Source organism: Geotrypetes seraphini, chromosome 7 (genome assembly GCF_902459505.1).
Source record: "Geotrypetes seraphini chromosome 7, aGeoSer1.1, whole genome shotgun sequence".
Taxonomy (NCBI): Eukaryota; Metazoa; Chordata; class Amphibia; order Gymnophiona; family Dermophiidae; genus Geotrypetes; species Geotrypetes seraphini.
In genome coordinates this window covers 15,345,969-15,359,896 of record NC_047090.1, presented here as the reverse complement: position 1 = coordinate 15,359,896, position 13,928 = coordinate 15,345,969, and the positions used below count along the sequence as shown (strand labels likewise).

Sequence of the window (13,928 nt, the reverse complement as noted above, 5' to 3'; positions counted from 1 at the left end):
CCCCATACCTCAAGTTGCTGACCACCATGAACAACAATGGCAATGAGCTCCTCGCAACCACATCGGCTCCCGCTGACGTCACTTCTGGGTGCCACGCATAGGAAATGACTTCGGAGGGAGATACGATGCGGTCGCGAGGAGCAGGTTGAAGTTTTTGCAGCGGTGAACAACTAGAGATGCGAGAGAAGGGAAGGGGGCACGCGGGGCAGGGGAAGGAGCGTGGTGGCAGCGATGAGGGCGGGGAGGGGCAACACTGCCCCCAGGCACCTCGCCCCCTCGCCACGCCACTGCATCTATTCATTTAGAAACTAGAATGTCTTCCACTCCATGGCTCAGTCTCAAAAATATACATGGAGGTTTTTCACCTTGTGCCCCCCCTCTCCCTCCCTAAAATCAGGAATGACACAAGAATTGCCACCATGAAAGAGAGGGGCTTTTCACTCAGAAGAACTGTTTGTAAGCAGACAGTACAAATACGCCATGTGAAGGTAGGTTTATGTCACTGGCTGCAGGCAGAGCTCACAGACTGTGCAAGCAAAGACAGAAACAATGGCCTGAAGGGAAGGAATAAGAGCCCAGCGGCCAGATGCGTGTGCCACCGCGCAGCACGCACTTAAAGCATTCAGTGCACGGCCGTTAAGAATGCCTAAGCAAGAAGACGACATGCCGAGCCATAGGAGAAACCATGCATCAAAGCTAGGAATGTGGAGTGCGTCTTTTAAAGAAGAAATGTAGCAGCCAGGCATTTCTGGCCCCGAGATGCAAGGGATTTAGTCACCTTTTCCCCCATTATAAGCTAATACAGAGGTCTCCAAAGTACAGCCCTGGGCCGAAATGCGCGAATTGGACTCATTTTCCAATGAGAATCCACAAACAAACCACGGGGTGTTGATAGATTTCAAATGCATTAATTAAGATTGTGTTCAAAATATATCGATATTTCATATTATGTTAATATTATTCACAACTTTATTTAATACTGAATCGTAATTGTATACTTCGCGGTATTTATTCGTACTTGTTCGGCCTCGCTCAACAGTATCAATTTGTGACGTTGTAGGTAGCTCTGGTGCTGTGACTCATCTTTAAAATTGAATCTGGAAGTTCGTTACTAGTCGTTACAGTTCATGGGCCGTACGAATACTTGCCGTAATGGCGGCGTAATAATCAATTTGTAATTGCATCATTTTATATTCAAAGGTTGCGTATTCACTTATTCACATATTTGCATGTACGCAGTTCTCGTGATTTTAGTAATTTCATAATTATTTATAAATTTATTCACTTTTACAATTTTAAACATGGATGGGAAAAAGAAAAGACAGTTCCATCATTCACATTAATGGGTTTTATTATAATTTGTGATGAAAATATGATCATTTGCTGGTGGTGTTCATCGTCATTAATATACAATAATTTAATCTCACATACTCTAATTTAGTTTATAAAATTTTCAGGTTTCAATAAAACTCATAGCTAGAATTAGTCAAACCTCGGTTTACGAGTGTTTTGCAAGACGAGCAAAACATTCGCAAAAATCAGTGCCTCGGAAACCGAACTTGACTCGATTTACGAGTGCCACTCCCCAGCGATCCGGCACCCCTCCCCCCGCAATCCTACATCCCCTGCTGAGCACCCAAATAGCAAAACCTACCCCGATTTAGCACCGGCACCAATGCACAGGACATGCCGGTGCCCGAAGATCCTCCCTCTTGGCTGGGCTGGGCTGGGCCTTGAGCATTTGCCTCCGAGAATAGAGTGAGACCAGAAGGCCTTGAGCATGCGCAAATGCTCAAGGCCCAGTCCAGCCCAGCCCAGCCAAGAGTGAGGATCTTTGGGCACCGGCATGTCCTGTGCGTTGGTGCTGGTGCCGGTGCCAAATTGGGGTAGGTTTTGCTGTTTGGGTGCTCGGTGGGGGATATAGGATTGCAGGGGGGGGGGGGTGATGCGACCATGGGGGGTGCCGGATCGCTGGGGAGGGATATCGGATCACGGGGGGGGGGGGGTATGGAGCAGCGCCAGCGGCCTCGAGGGGGGGAAACGGATCAGCACCGGTAGCCTCGGGGGGGAGGAGGTATGGGGAAAACTCACTTTGATATACGAGCAATTTGGTTTACGAGCATACTTCTGGAACGAATTATGCTCGTAAACCAAGGTTCCACTGTATTTATCTCTATTTTTTGTTGTTTTACTACGACCCACTGAAAAGTGTTGAAGTACCCAATGTGGCCCTCATGGTAAAAAGTTTGGAGACCCCTGAGCTAATAGGTGAATAGCCTAACGGTTAGAGCAGCAGGTGAAGCAGGGAAGCCAGGGTTCAAGTCCCACCACCTCTCCTTGTGATCTTGGGCAAATCGCTTAACCCTTCAATGCCTCAAGTGCAAGCTGAGATTGTGAGCCCTCCAGGGACAGGGAAATTTGTGCCTGAATGTAACTACAATTGAACTACAATTGTAACTACAATTGCAACTTACCCTACAATTGAAGAAGGCGTGGCTAAATCCAAAATGCCTTTCCGTTTAAAGAGTCCAAAATTTAAAAGAAGCACCATTTGAATCCTATACAGCTATTCGTGGTTTAAGGAATGAGCAGTGACGTAGTAAGGGAAGGGTGGCAGGCCGTCCTGGGCGCCAGAACCCCTTCTCCTCTCTGCCCCCCCCCCCTCTTCGCATTCTTTCCCCCGCTGCACGCGCGCCCCTTCTCTTCCCCCTGTACCTATTTTTAAACTTTGACACTAGCATCCACCAACGTACTGCCCGCGTCGACTTCGGCGCTCTCTCTGATGTCACTTCCGGGAAGTGACGTCAGAAAGAGGCGACGCTAACGCGGGCAACAAGTTCGTAATGCTGCTCACGCAAGAAAAATTACAGAAGGAAGGGAAGGGGCGTGCGGCGGGGCCTGAGGGGGCGGAGAGGTGGATGGGCGCTTGCACCATTTACAAAAACTGTGCCTGGGGCGGACTCCACCCTCCCCTCCCCCCCCCCCTCCCCGCACTCCCATTACTACCCCGGTGGATGTGTTGAGTTTCTGTGCCTCTGCTCAGATTCCTTCACCGCACCGGCGGTAAGCACATATACATTTTACCCGTTCCTGCGGTTTTATTGCGGTTAGTCGCGGTAACAAGTCACCATGTCATTCTCTACAACCTGGGATCAGTTTGGGGGAGGTCCCATGAGCGAGAGAAGGAACTCCTGATTTTTTCCTAGACATCAGCTGAGGGGAGAGCTGTGGGAAAAGGACCGACGACTGTAACTGCTTGGCTGAGTTAAGCCAAGCTAACAGTTTGTAAAGTGTGAGGCAAACTCAAAGAATAAAAAGTGTTCTTGTTCATATGAACTGGTGTTTGCTCCCCAACCTTTCCTGAGTGTACAAGCTAGCCTATCACAGCCAACAAGTTTTAATAATGCAAGCAGCCAGGGACACTACCACTTAATTTGGTTCTGGCTTTGATCCCAAGACTGGCTACGATTGTCGTCTTAGCATGGGGATAAAATTTCAATCATGGGAGGCAAATGAATGAGTACAGGCAAAGGTTTGGATGTCAACATTTGTGAAAGAGGTTGGTCTCCATGAACTAAGGTCTTCTTCCAACAAAATTAATTCTCTTGCTATTTGCTGTGCTGCTGAATTTGTGACGTTTAAGTATAACAGAACACCCCTCCATCACTTGTGAACCTCCTGTAGCACATTATGCGTAAAAACCTTAAAGTAACTCATACCTGTAATTCTCCAATAGAAGACAGAAGCCCGGCTCCATAAGCACGCAGTTGTCCTTCCTGTTTGCAAAGGCCAAATTCAACGGTAAAGAAATAGCACTGTAGAAAAGATAAGAGAAATCTGGTTGAGCCACTGCTGAAAGAAACATAGAAACATGACGGCAGCTAAAGGCCAAATGGCCCATCTACAGCATCCACTATCTCCTCCTCTCTCTATTGGCTAAGGCTCTTAACATTTGCATCCCCTCTCCCTATTGGCTAAGGCTCTTTACACCTGCATTGTGATGTCATAGAACTTTATGCTTATAGAACCATTGTAACATGACAGCAGATAAAGGCCAAATGGCCCATCTAGTCTGCCCATCTACAGCATCCACTATCTCCTCCTCTCCCTATTGGCTAAGGCTCTTTACATCTGTATTATGATGTCATAGAATTTTATGGTTATAGAAATATAGAAACATGACGGCATATAAAGGCCAAATGGCTCATTTACAGCATCCACTATCTCCTCCTCTCCCTATTGGTTAAGGCTCTTAACATTTGCATCTCCTCTCCCTATTGGCTAAGGCTTTTTACACCTGCATTGTGATGTCATAGAACTTTATGGTTATAGAAACATTGTAACATGACGGCAGATAAAGGCCAAATGGCCCATCAAGTCTGCCCATCTACAGCATCCACTATCTCCTCCTCTCCCTATTGGCTAAGGCTCTTAACACCTGCATTGTGATGTCATAGAGCTTTATATCACAAAAGCCAATTGTCTGCTTAGGCTTATTGAAAGGAGCGCCTCTCCTGACACGATCATGTTTCAATTTAAAACTTCCTCAGGGTCGATAAGTTGCTTTTATGATACAAGTTATAGATACAAGCAATAATTGAATAAAACAGATCTGATGATCAATGGAGTTGATTTGGTGAAGATTTCATTGCTTCCAGCACTGCTATCTTGCACTTAGCTTTTGGCTTCTACAATTGGTTTTTCCAGATTTTGTCCACATCTATCAAAGACTGGATTATTGCATCTTGGATCCCTGAAGAAGACATGTTTAGCCGTAACACAGCCCATGTTGGGTCCTCTTATGATTAATGTGGATAGAATTTTTATTGTGCTTTTTGCTTTTATTGTTGTTTTTAAGAACAGTTTGAATAAATTACAGCTTAAGGTCCAAGAACATTGAGTTTCCACAGACTCGTTTGTTTGATGAAGATTTTACCATTAATAAGTCTATGAATGAGTCCACTGAGGATCTAAAAAGAATTGAGAAAAAAAAAATTCTAATTAAGAAGATTCAGGGGGATATATGCGATGTGTATTAAGAGTAACTTCCGGGAATATAGCCGTTGATTTTTATAATACTATTTTTTTTTTTTCACAGCATTTCAGTCTATAAAGGAATTTTAAATTTAGTCTTCCATACTGCTAAAAACAAGGTGTAAGCTTGAGAAATCATATTCCCTTGGAAATGGGAAGGGGAGATAAGGTGTGAGGTTTCTTCTTGAAAGAATTACCTTGAGAAAGGTAAGACGACCTCTCTAAGCATTTAGGAGCTGTTCAAAGATTTCATATAAACTGTGTGTCACCCTCTTTTACAAACACATGGGTTTTAGCGCTGGCAGCGGTGGTAACTGCTCCAACGCTCATAGTGAGGGGGTGTTTTGAATCCTAGATCATTCTGACTAATCTATGGGGGAACAGACTAATGGAGTAACTGCTTTTCGTTTTCATCGACTCGGTCCTTTAGGTATTAACCACGTAGCAATGCAAATGAACAGAAATAATGTGAAGCACAGCAGGATTGGAAAATACTTTTAGTAGCTTCAGAGAAAAATTGAATAGCAGTTATAAAGAGCCTTATCTCTAGTGAAACTCGGCAAAGAAATCCCATTAAAATAAATATTTTTTAAAAAATGACCAAGTGCCAAGGCCTAATTCCCATTTAGACTTTTTCAATGAATACATCGTGTATCAATTTATGGCAGTGTTATGCATTTCAGTTCTCTTACAATGAACGTTTGATAGTGGAATATCTCGCTACCATATCTGTCTAATGAGTATGAGATAACTCACCCAATACTGCCACCTATAGTGTCTTATTTAGTACTGCATCGCCACCATGGAACAAGTTTTGCAGGTCAGTGATCTGACTCAGAGAATAAGGGTTTGTGATGTTTATCATAACGGGATTTATCAACTGGTACATCTTATATCCCCCCCCCCATAAAAAAATATCCATTGCATTGAAACACACAAAAATCATTTAAAACGTTTTGCATATTTTTCTCAGCATATCATCATGGTTTCACTGTCTAGAGCAGGGATCTGAAAGTCTCTCCTTGAGGATCTATGTGCATGTACTTCTTTCAATGTATATTCATTGGGGAAATCCTGAAAACCTGACTGGATTGGGGTCCTCAAGGAGGGACTTTGAGACCTCTGGATTAGAGTGTCTATGTCAGGGATGGGCAACTCCGGTCCTCGAGGGCCGGAATCCTGTCGGGTTTTCAGGATTTCCCCAATGAATATGCATGAGATCTATGTGCATGCAGTGCTTTCAATGCATATTCATTGAGGAAATCCTGAAAACCCGACTGGATTGTGGCCCTCAAGGAGGGACTTTGAGACCTCTGGATTAGAGTGTCTATGTCAGGGATGGGCAACTCCGGTCCTCGAGGGCTGGAATCCAGTCGGGTTTTCAGGATTTCCCCAATGAATATGCATGAGATCTGTGTGCATGCAGTGCTTTCAATGCATATTCATTGGGAAAATCCTGAAAACCCAACTGGATTGCAGCCCTCAAGGAGGGACTTTGAGACCCCTGGTCTAGAGCATAAATTAATGTGATTGCTATGTTGGTTCAGTACAATGCACACAAATAAAATAATCTAAAAGTAACATTTAGTAATTGAGAGGTGAAGAGCTGCTGTGCATGGGGCAGAAGAGAATCCTTGGGGGTGATCATGTCTGATGATCTCAAAGTTGTAAAAACAATACAACAGTGACTAGAATTATGACGACACTGGGCCACATATTGAAAGGTATAACCAGCAAGAAAAACAGAGGTGAAAATGCCCCTGTATAAGTCACTTGTGAGGCCTCACCTGAAATACAGTACTCAGTTTTAGAGGCTGTATCTGAAAAAGGATAGGCAACTTGAGAAAAGCGAGAGGTTGTTCATTAAAAGGTAAGCAAAACAGTGACGGGTAGGGTTACCAGATTTTACGTCAGTAAAATGCAGACTCCCTCACCCAGTACCACCCATCCCCACCAGAGCTCCGCCCTCAGCTCTGCCCCCATGCATGCGGGCGGGTGCGTGACCTCACTGCGTTGCATCCGTGCATGCCCCCCACCCAACGCAATTTCTTTTCAAAACCCGGAGAAAGTGCTAGGTTTTGAAAAGCCGTCCGGACCCCCAGTAACCCTAATGATGGGACCACACCAAACGCCCATATGAGATAAGACTAAAAGGCTTAAATATATGTAGACTAGAAGAGAGAGACATTGAAATGCTTGATAGGATTTAATGCACAAGAAAGCAAACCTTTTTTTTAATGAAAGGAGGAGGGGTATTGAAGAATTAAGAGATCATAATGTGACAGTACAAGGGGGAAGCATCTGAATGTCATCTGGAAATATTTCACAGAAAGAATTGTGGGATGCCATATTTCCCTTCAGACGTCTCTTTTCTAAGCTGAAGAGCCCTAACCATTTTCGTCTTTCCTCATACGAGAGGAGTTCCATCCCTTTTATCATCTTGGTCGCTCTTCTTTGAACCTTTTCTAGCACCACTATATCTTTCTTGAGATAAGGAGCCCAGAACTGAACGCAATACTCCAGATGAGGTCGCACCATGGAACAACACAGGGGCATTATAACATTCTTAGTCTTATTAACCATCCCTTTTTAATAATTCCTAGCATCTCGTTTGCTTTTTTGGCCACTGCCGTACATTGGGTGGAAGGTTTGAGTGTATTGTCTACGATGCCACCCAGATCTTTTTCTTGGATGCTGACCCCCCAAGGTGGACCCTAGCATCCGGTAACTGTGATTCAGGTTATTCTTCCCAATGTGCATCGCTTTGCATTTGTCCACATTAAATTTCATCTGCCATTTGGACTCCCAGTCTTCCAATTTCCTAAAGTATGCCTGCAGTTTTTCACAATCCGCAAGCTTTTTAACAACTTTGAACAGTTTAGTGTCATCTACAGATTTAATCACCTCAGTCATAGTTCCAATTTTCAGATCATTTATAAATAAGTTAAATAGCACCGGACCCAGCACAGATCCCACTATTTACCCTCTTCCATTGAGAAAAATGGCCATTTAACCCTACCAATAACCAATTTTTAATCCACAAATGAACATTGCCTCCTCTCCCATGACTCTTTCATTTTCTCAGGAGCCTCTCATGAGGAACTTTGCAAAAGCTTTCTGGAAATCAACCGCTCGCCTTTATCCACATGTTTATTCACACCTTCAAAGAAGCCATGCAAATTGGTGAGGCAAGACCTCCCTTGGCTGAACCCACGCTGACTCCATCTCATTAAACCACGTTTGTTTACAGGTTCCACAATTTTTATTTTTTTATAATTGTTTCCACTATTTTGCCAGGCACTGAAGTCAGGCTTACCGGTCTGTAGTTCCCCCGGATCTCCCCTGGAGCCCTTTTTAAAATTTCCTCAAGAGACCCCAAACCCTGTTCCCATCATTAACACACGCTCTACCCTTTCATATTTGTAAAGGCACCTGCTTTTCTTTACAGAACAGGCCCTAAGTAGTCACTTTATAGCTGCCCCTATATAGAATCGCCCTCTTAGCACCTAATGTCCTGATTTACATATAGCTGTTTCATTAGGGCCCTTTATCATTTATTTCAGAACCTGATCCTGTCTTAAGCCATCACCGGTTTCTCTTATTGAGCCGTAAGCAGCACAACCGAGCCGTGCATTAAGCCCCTTTAGCACAGCAGAAGGACACAGCCCGAGTGAATTAATGCGAGCCTCGATGCATTCACAAGCACTTAGGGCACAAGCTTGGAGAGCAGCAGACATGTCAGAGCTAATAAAGGGTTCCAAACCGCAGAGACTGAAACTTGGAAATGGAAGGACCAGATGGCTGTGGACAGAGATCTACAATTAAAACTGTCTTCCTTATTACACGATTACTGTAGTTTTGTCATACATATTAGCTGATGGGTTCTGTATACAACAGGCTTATTTCACTGATATTCAGAGCAACAAATTTGCTATGCTAATAGACTTCTAACATTGGACTCTGGGGTCTCTTTACTAAGGTGCACCAACCGATTTAGCAAGCGGTAAATGCTAAGATGCCCATAGGATATAATGGTTGCTTTAGCACAGGGGTAGGCAATTCCGGACCTCGAGAGCCGGAGCCAGGTCAGGTTTTCAGGATCTCCACAATAAATATGCATGAGATAGATTTGCATCTCAAGGAGGCAGTGCATGCAAATCCATCTCGTCCATATTCATGGCAGAGATCCTGAAAACCTGACCTGGCTCCGGCTCTCGAGGACTGGAATTGCCTACCCCTGCTTTAGCGTCAGCACACCTTAATAAAAGGACCCCATAAGTTCCGTTAAGTGCTATTCTATCAGGGATCATGTAGGTGGCATAGCATGAAAATGCAAGGGGGTTTGCACATGGAAGGAACACGGGCAGGACCCAGCCATGCCTCCTAGGGAGGAGTGGCCTAGTGGTCGGAACTGTTGCCTCAGCACCCTGAGGTTGTGGATTTGATCCCAGTGCCGCCGGTCAAGTCACTTAACCCCCAGGACCATAGTTAGATTGTGAGCCTACCAGGACTGATAGGGGAAATACTTGGAGTATCTGATTAGATGTGAACCGCCGCTGCCGGCGCTAAAACCCGCGCTATGCGTTCGTATAAGAGGGGGTAAATGCGATTTTATAAAAACCATCTATAATGCATATATCATATCATATTCTAAAGCTAACATATTCCCGTTAATAAATTCAGAATCAAACAATTTCTCTTTTCTACCTTTGTTGTATGGACATTTTGCTTTTCTGTCATGTTGGTCCCAGTTTCTCTTTTCTGCTTTCATGTCAGTCTTCTACTAATTCTCTTTCCAGTCTCTACTGTCCATTTTCTTTTCTCCTCTCTTCTCTCATTCCATTCCCTCTCTACAACTAAGATATTGATTCTTCCCTTTCAGTTATGTCTATCCCCCCTCTCTCCATGCCAGCCCTTGGGTCCAACTTCTCTCCCTTTCTTTTCCTTCCCTCCATTCCATTGTCCACCATCTCTCTCCTCTGTTTCCAGGTCCAATATTTCTTCCCCTTCACCTCCCCCCCACCCTCAGTCTGGCTACTCTGGAATAGCCTCCTCTCTTTGAACCCCCTTCCCCCTCCCATCTATGTACTTCAAGAAGATTTACTCCTGTCCCATCTCTGACGTACCATCCAGTTTCAGTTTGGGATGGATCGCAGCAAAAGGATAGTGCAGCAGAAGCCGAGGGCAGCCTGTTAGAATCACCAGTGCCGGCGATCCTCTGCAGACCATAATACTTTTTTAAAGTTAGACCAGGAAAGCCAGGGGGACTCCGGACAAGGGTGGAGAAAGAGGAAAACATGCTGGCCTTTGGGGGGAGGGGGGGGGGCATAAAGCCAGCTGAACTCAAGTTGAAGCCATTTTATCTAGTATTCGAAAACAAAAAAGGTCTTGCTTAGTTCAGAAACTGTTGGATAAACTGTGATTATTGTTCTCTTCGGGGAGTCTATGATTCAGAGTAGGTCGGTTGGGTTTGTAAAATTTTTGTTTTGAGTTGAATTATATTACGATCTTCTTTTATGATTTAATTATCACGTACAATTTAATTACCATGCAGAATAAATATTACACCACCTAGATCTGGGAACTGAGCAGGCTCTTACTTCAAATGTAAATTAAATTAGACACAGTATTCTCGATGAAGCCTCACCAATTATTTGTAAAGAGACATTATCAGAGACACACAATCGCTTTGCAGCTTCCAGACTTTTGCCCTGCCAGTTTAACGGCACGGGAGAGGCGCAATGGTGCAAATTAGTGGAAAGCGTCATCTGTTTCCCTTTGTTTGTACCCAGTCTGATCCCTAAGAAAGTGCCAAGACAGTAGACAAAATCCGCTTTGATAAATATTTAGGCCCTCTTTTACAAAGGCGCACTAAGCGTTTTAGCGCAGATTTAGCGCACGCTAAATCAACGCATGCGCTAACGCGTCCATAGGATAACATGCACACGCTAATATTCAGCACGCGCTAAAAAGCTTAGAGCGTCTTTGTAAAAGAGGGAGTTAATTGAGTCGCACGTACAAATAAAATATTTCAGCCAAAGAGTACAGCACTTAAAAACTGATGACGGTGAATTCCTTCTCAGTATTCTGATGCTGGTCGACATAAAGCTGGCAATTTCGTGCTAAAGCTAGGTTAAAATCAAGAGCGTTACGCAACCAAGCGGGAGGCACGATTGGGCAGTTTTTACTACATCAATCCGTCATATAGTCTACGACACCATCTTCTCGGCTACTGCACCAACCCTTTGGAATGCTCTACCAACCCATCTTAGACAAGAAAACTCATGAACTAAATTTAAATCAAACCTTAAAATATTTTTGTTTAAAGACACATACAGTAGACAGTAAAATGAATGAGAATCATAAACCACTTAATTTATCCTTTCCCGTTTGTGTTTCCCTTTAACCCCTCTCTAAGCTAAAGAAATCATTGTATTTCCTCCCAGTTACCTCCTTTGTATCAAGTTATGGATTTATCGTTGTCCGTATTTGTCTTTATGTTTTATTATTATCTTTTGATACTAATTGTAATTTTACTGTAAACCTCTCAGGATTTCTAATAGGTAGTATATCAACTTGAAACTTAGATATGTAAGCAGGATTGATGTCAACTTTTGTATTATAGGTTTTGTTGCCTACCTGAATAGCAGGTGAGAGCACCACAGACCTTGATCAACAAGGTGATTTATAAGCATAGATACTGATATAAGAATAGCCTTCTGTGTCAGACCAATGGTCCATCAAGCCCAGTAGCCCGTTCTCACGGTGGTCAATCCAGGTCTCTAGTACCTGGCTAAAACCCAAGGAGTAGCAACATTCCATACAGAATCCCAAAGAATAGCAAAATTCCAGAATCCCAAAGAGTAACAAGATTCTAGAACCCTAAAGAGTAGCAACATTCCATACAGAAACCCAAGGAATAGCAAGATTCCAGAATCCCAAAGAATAACAAGATTCTAGAATCCCAAAGAGTAGCAACATTCCATGCTACCAATCCAGGGCAAGCAGTGGCTTCCCCCATGTCTTCCTCAATAACAGACTATGGACTTTTCCTCCAGGAAATCGTCCAAACCTTTCTTAAAACCAGCTACGCTATCCGCTCTTACCACATTCTACAATGATTGGGGGTGCCAAGTATAATGCAAATTAACCCTCCCTGGACACAGTGAAGAAGCTTGTTCAATATTGGGTGTTGCTCAGCACCCTGTGGCACCTACAGAGCTGACTTCTATGTGTAGAGACAGAATTTTCTTATGGGTCATAGTATTGTGGTTGATAAATTGACAAATTCTTATGAATGTGATTCCAATATTCTGATGGTCAAAATGCTATTTTAAATTAAATAGTCAGCTACCACAATTCACCTCATATTCCGTACTATAAAGACAGCTGAGGCCATGTCAAAACATTTCTCCAAATGATCCGTTATTTTGATTTTTTGTTAGAAAGTCTTTTTAAACCTTTTATTTCTGAGCGTGGACTGTATATTTTGATCATCTTTGAAAAGTACTTGGCATTCGAAATCTGTGATCCCAAGCCATATGGTCTAATGAAAGAATTTTGTCCCCCCAGCCTGCAAATTACCTGAATGAAATTTCAGATGGTGAATAAATGATTCCTTTTTTTTTTTGTGCATAAAACAGCCACCTCGTGCTGCCAGGGGCTGATTTAATCAAGCCGTGTACAACATCTGCAGTTCAGATTTTGCTGATAACATTCATATGAGAAAACCTTGTAGAACTGGATTGATAACATCAGCTTAATGAACTTTTTATAGGTTCTCTTCAGTAATACTGTGAGGCCATTCTGCACCTATGACAACAATCTTTAGCAAATTGAATTCATAGTGCCAAGTTTTCAACCCATTAAATATCCTTTTGGTGCTTCAGAAGGTAAAATGGAAGAACCCTTTCAGGTACGTTTCTGACCTCAGTCCTCTGGGGAAAGAAGGGGTTTGCTTTTTTTTTGGAGGGGGGGTTGGGGGAAGGTACCTGACAAGCAGAAGCCCAGGCCGGCGTGCTGAAAGCTCTGCGCTGCTTCCGATGCTCGTAGAACTCTATGAGTGTTAGGAGCAGCGCAGAGCATTCAGCTCGCCAGTCTGCGCTAAAAAACAATTTCGCAGTTTTGTAAAAAGGGGGGGGGGGGGGAGAAAGAGGTGGAAGGTGAGCAATTTAAAATGATCATACTCGACATTGGCAAATGTAATTAAAAATAAATACCATACTTGAAAAGATGTGGCATAAGAGGACTAATTTCTGAGTGAGGAAGTAAAAAAAACAAAACAAAAACCCCAACCTAACCCAAAGACGAACGGAGGAGGAAAATGGGAATACAAGGGGAACCAAACCAAACAATGGGGAAGTACAGTGACAAAGACGTGAGAAAAAGTTCAAGCAGCAACTGAAAAACAAGATTGTGGGACAAAATGCTTCAGTAGCAAATCTGGACAAATCTCGAGAAAACAGAAAGACAAAGCTACTATTTTATTTCTTCAAATCATTCCCCCCAAAATGTTTCTGCCCTGATTAGGGTTAACGTATGGCTCCAGTAAAAAAAGAGGATGGATTGAGACATCCGGGTTTTACTTCCATTGAAAGCAGCGGAAGTAAGAAGGATAGAAGGAGATGCCCAGGTTTTACTTCTGCTGGAAGCAACGAAAGTGAAAACCGGATGTCTTGATCCGTCCTCTTTTTTTCTGGAGACGTATGGTAACCCTAGGTCCGATCCCCTTTGTCCCTTGCCCTCAATCTCTGTTAGCTTACTGCTACATCACTCTGTCCATTAGTGAATAAGTTAGGGTTACCAGACTTTCCGTAACAAAAATCTGGGCCCATGGCCTTGCCCCCAGGCCTGCCCGGCCCCATTCCACCCAAGTCATGCCCCATTCCACCCCT

General features: G+C 43.5%; 1 protein-coding gene across 2 annotated transcripts in view; it reads right to left on the bottom strand.

The window, feature by feature from the left end:
* Positions 1-13,928, bottom strand: part of TPH2 (tryptophan hydroxylase 2) — a 53,679-nt gene that overhangs the window by 1,498 nt on the left and 38,253 nt on the right. For both annotated transcript variants that reach the window (XM_033952262.1, XM_033952261.1), the window contains exon 9: positions 3,720-3,815. In XM_033952262.1, coding sequence (XP_033808153.1) covers positions 3,720-3,815 — 96 coding nt within the window. The remainder of the gene's footprint in view (positions 1-3,719; positions 3,816-13,928) is intronic.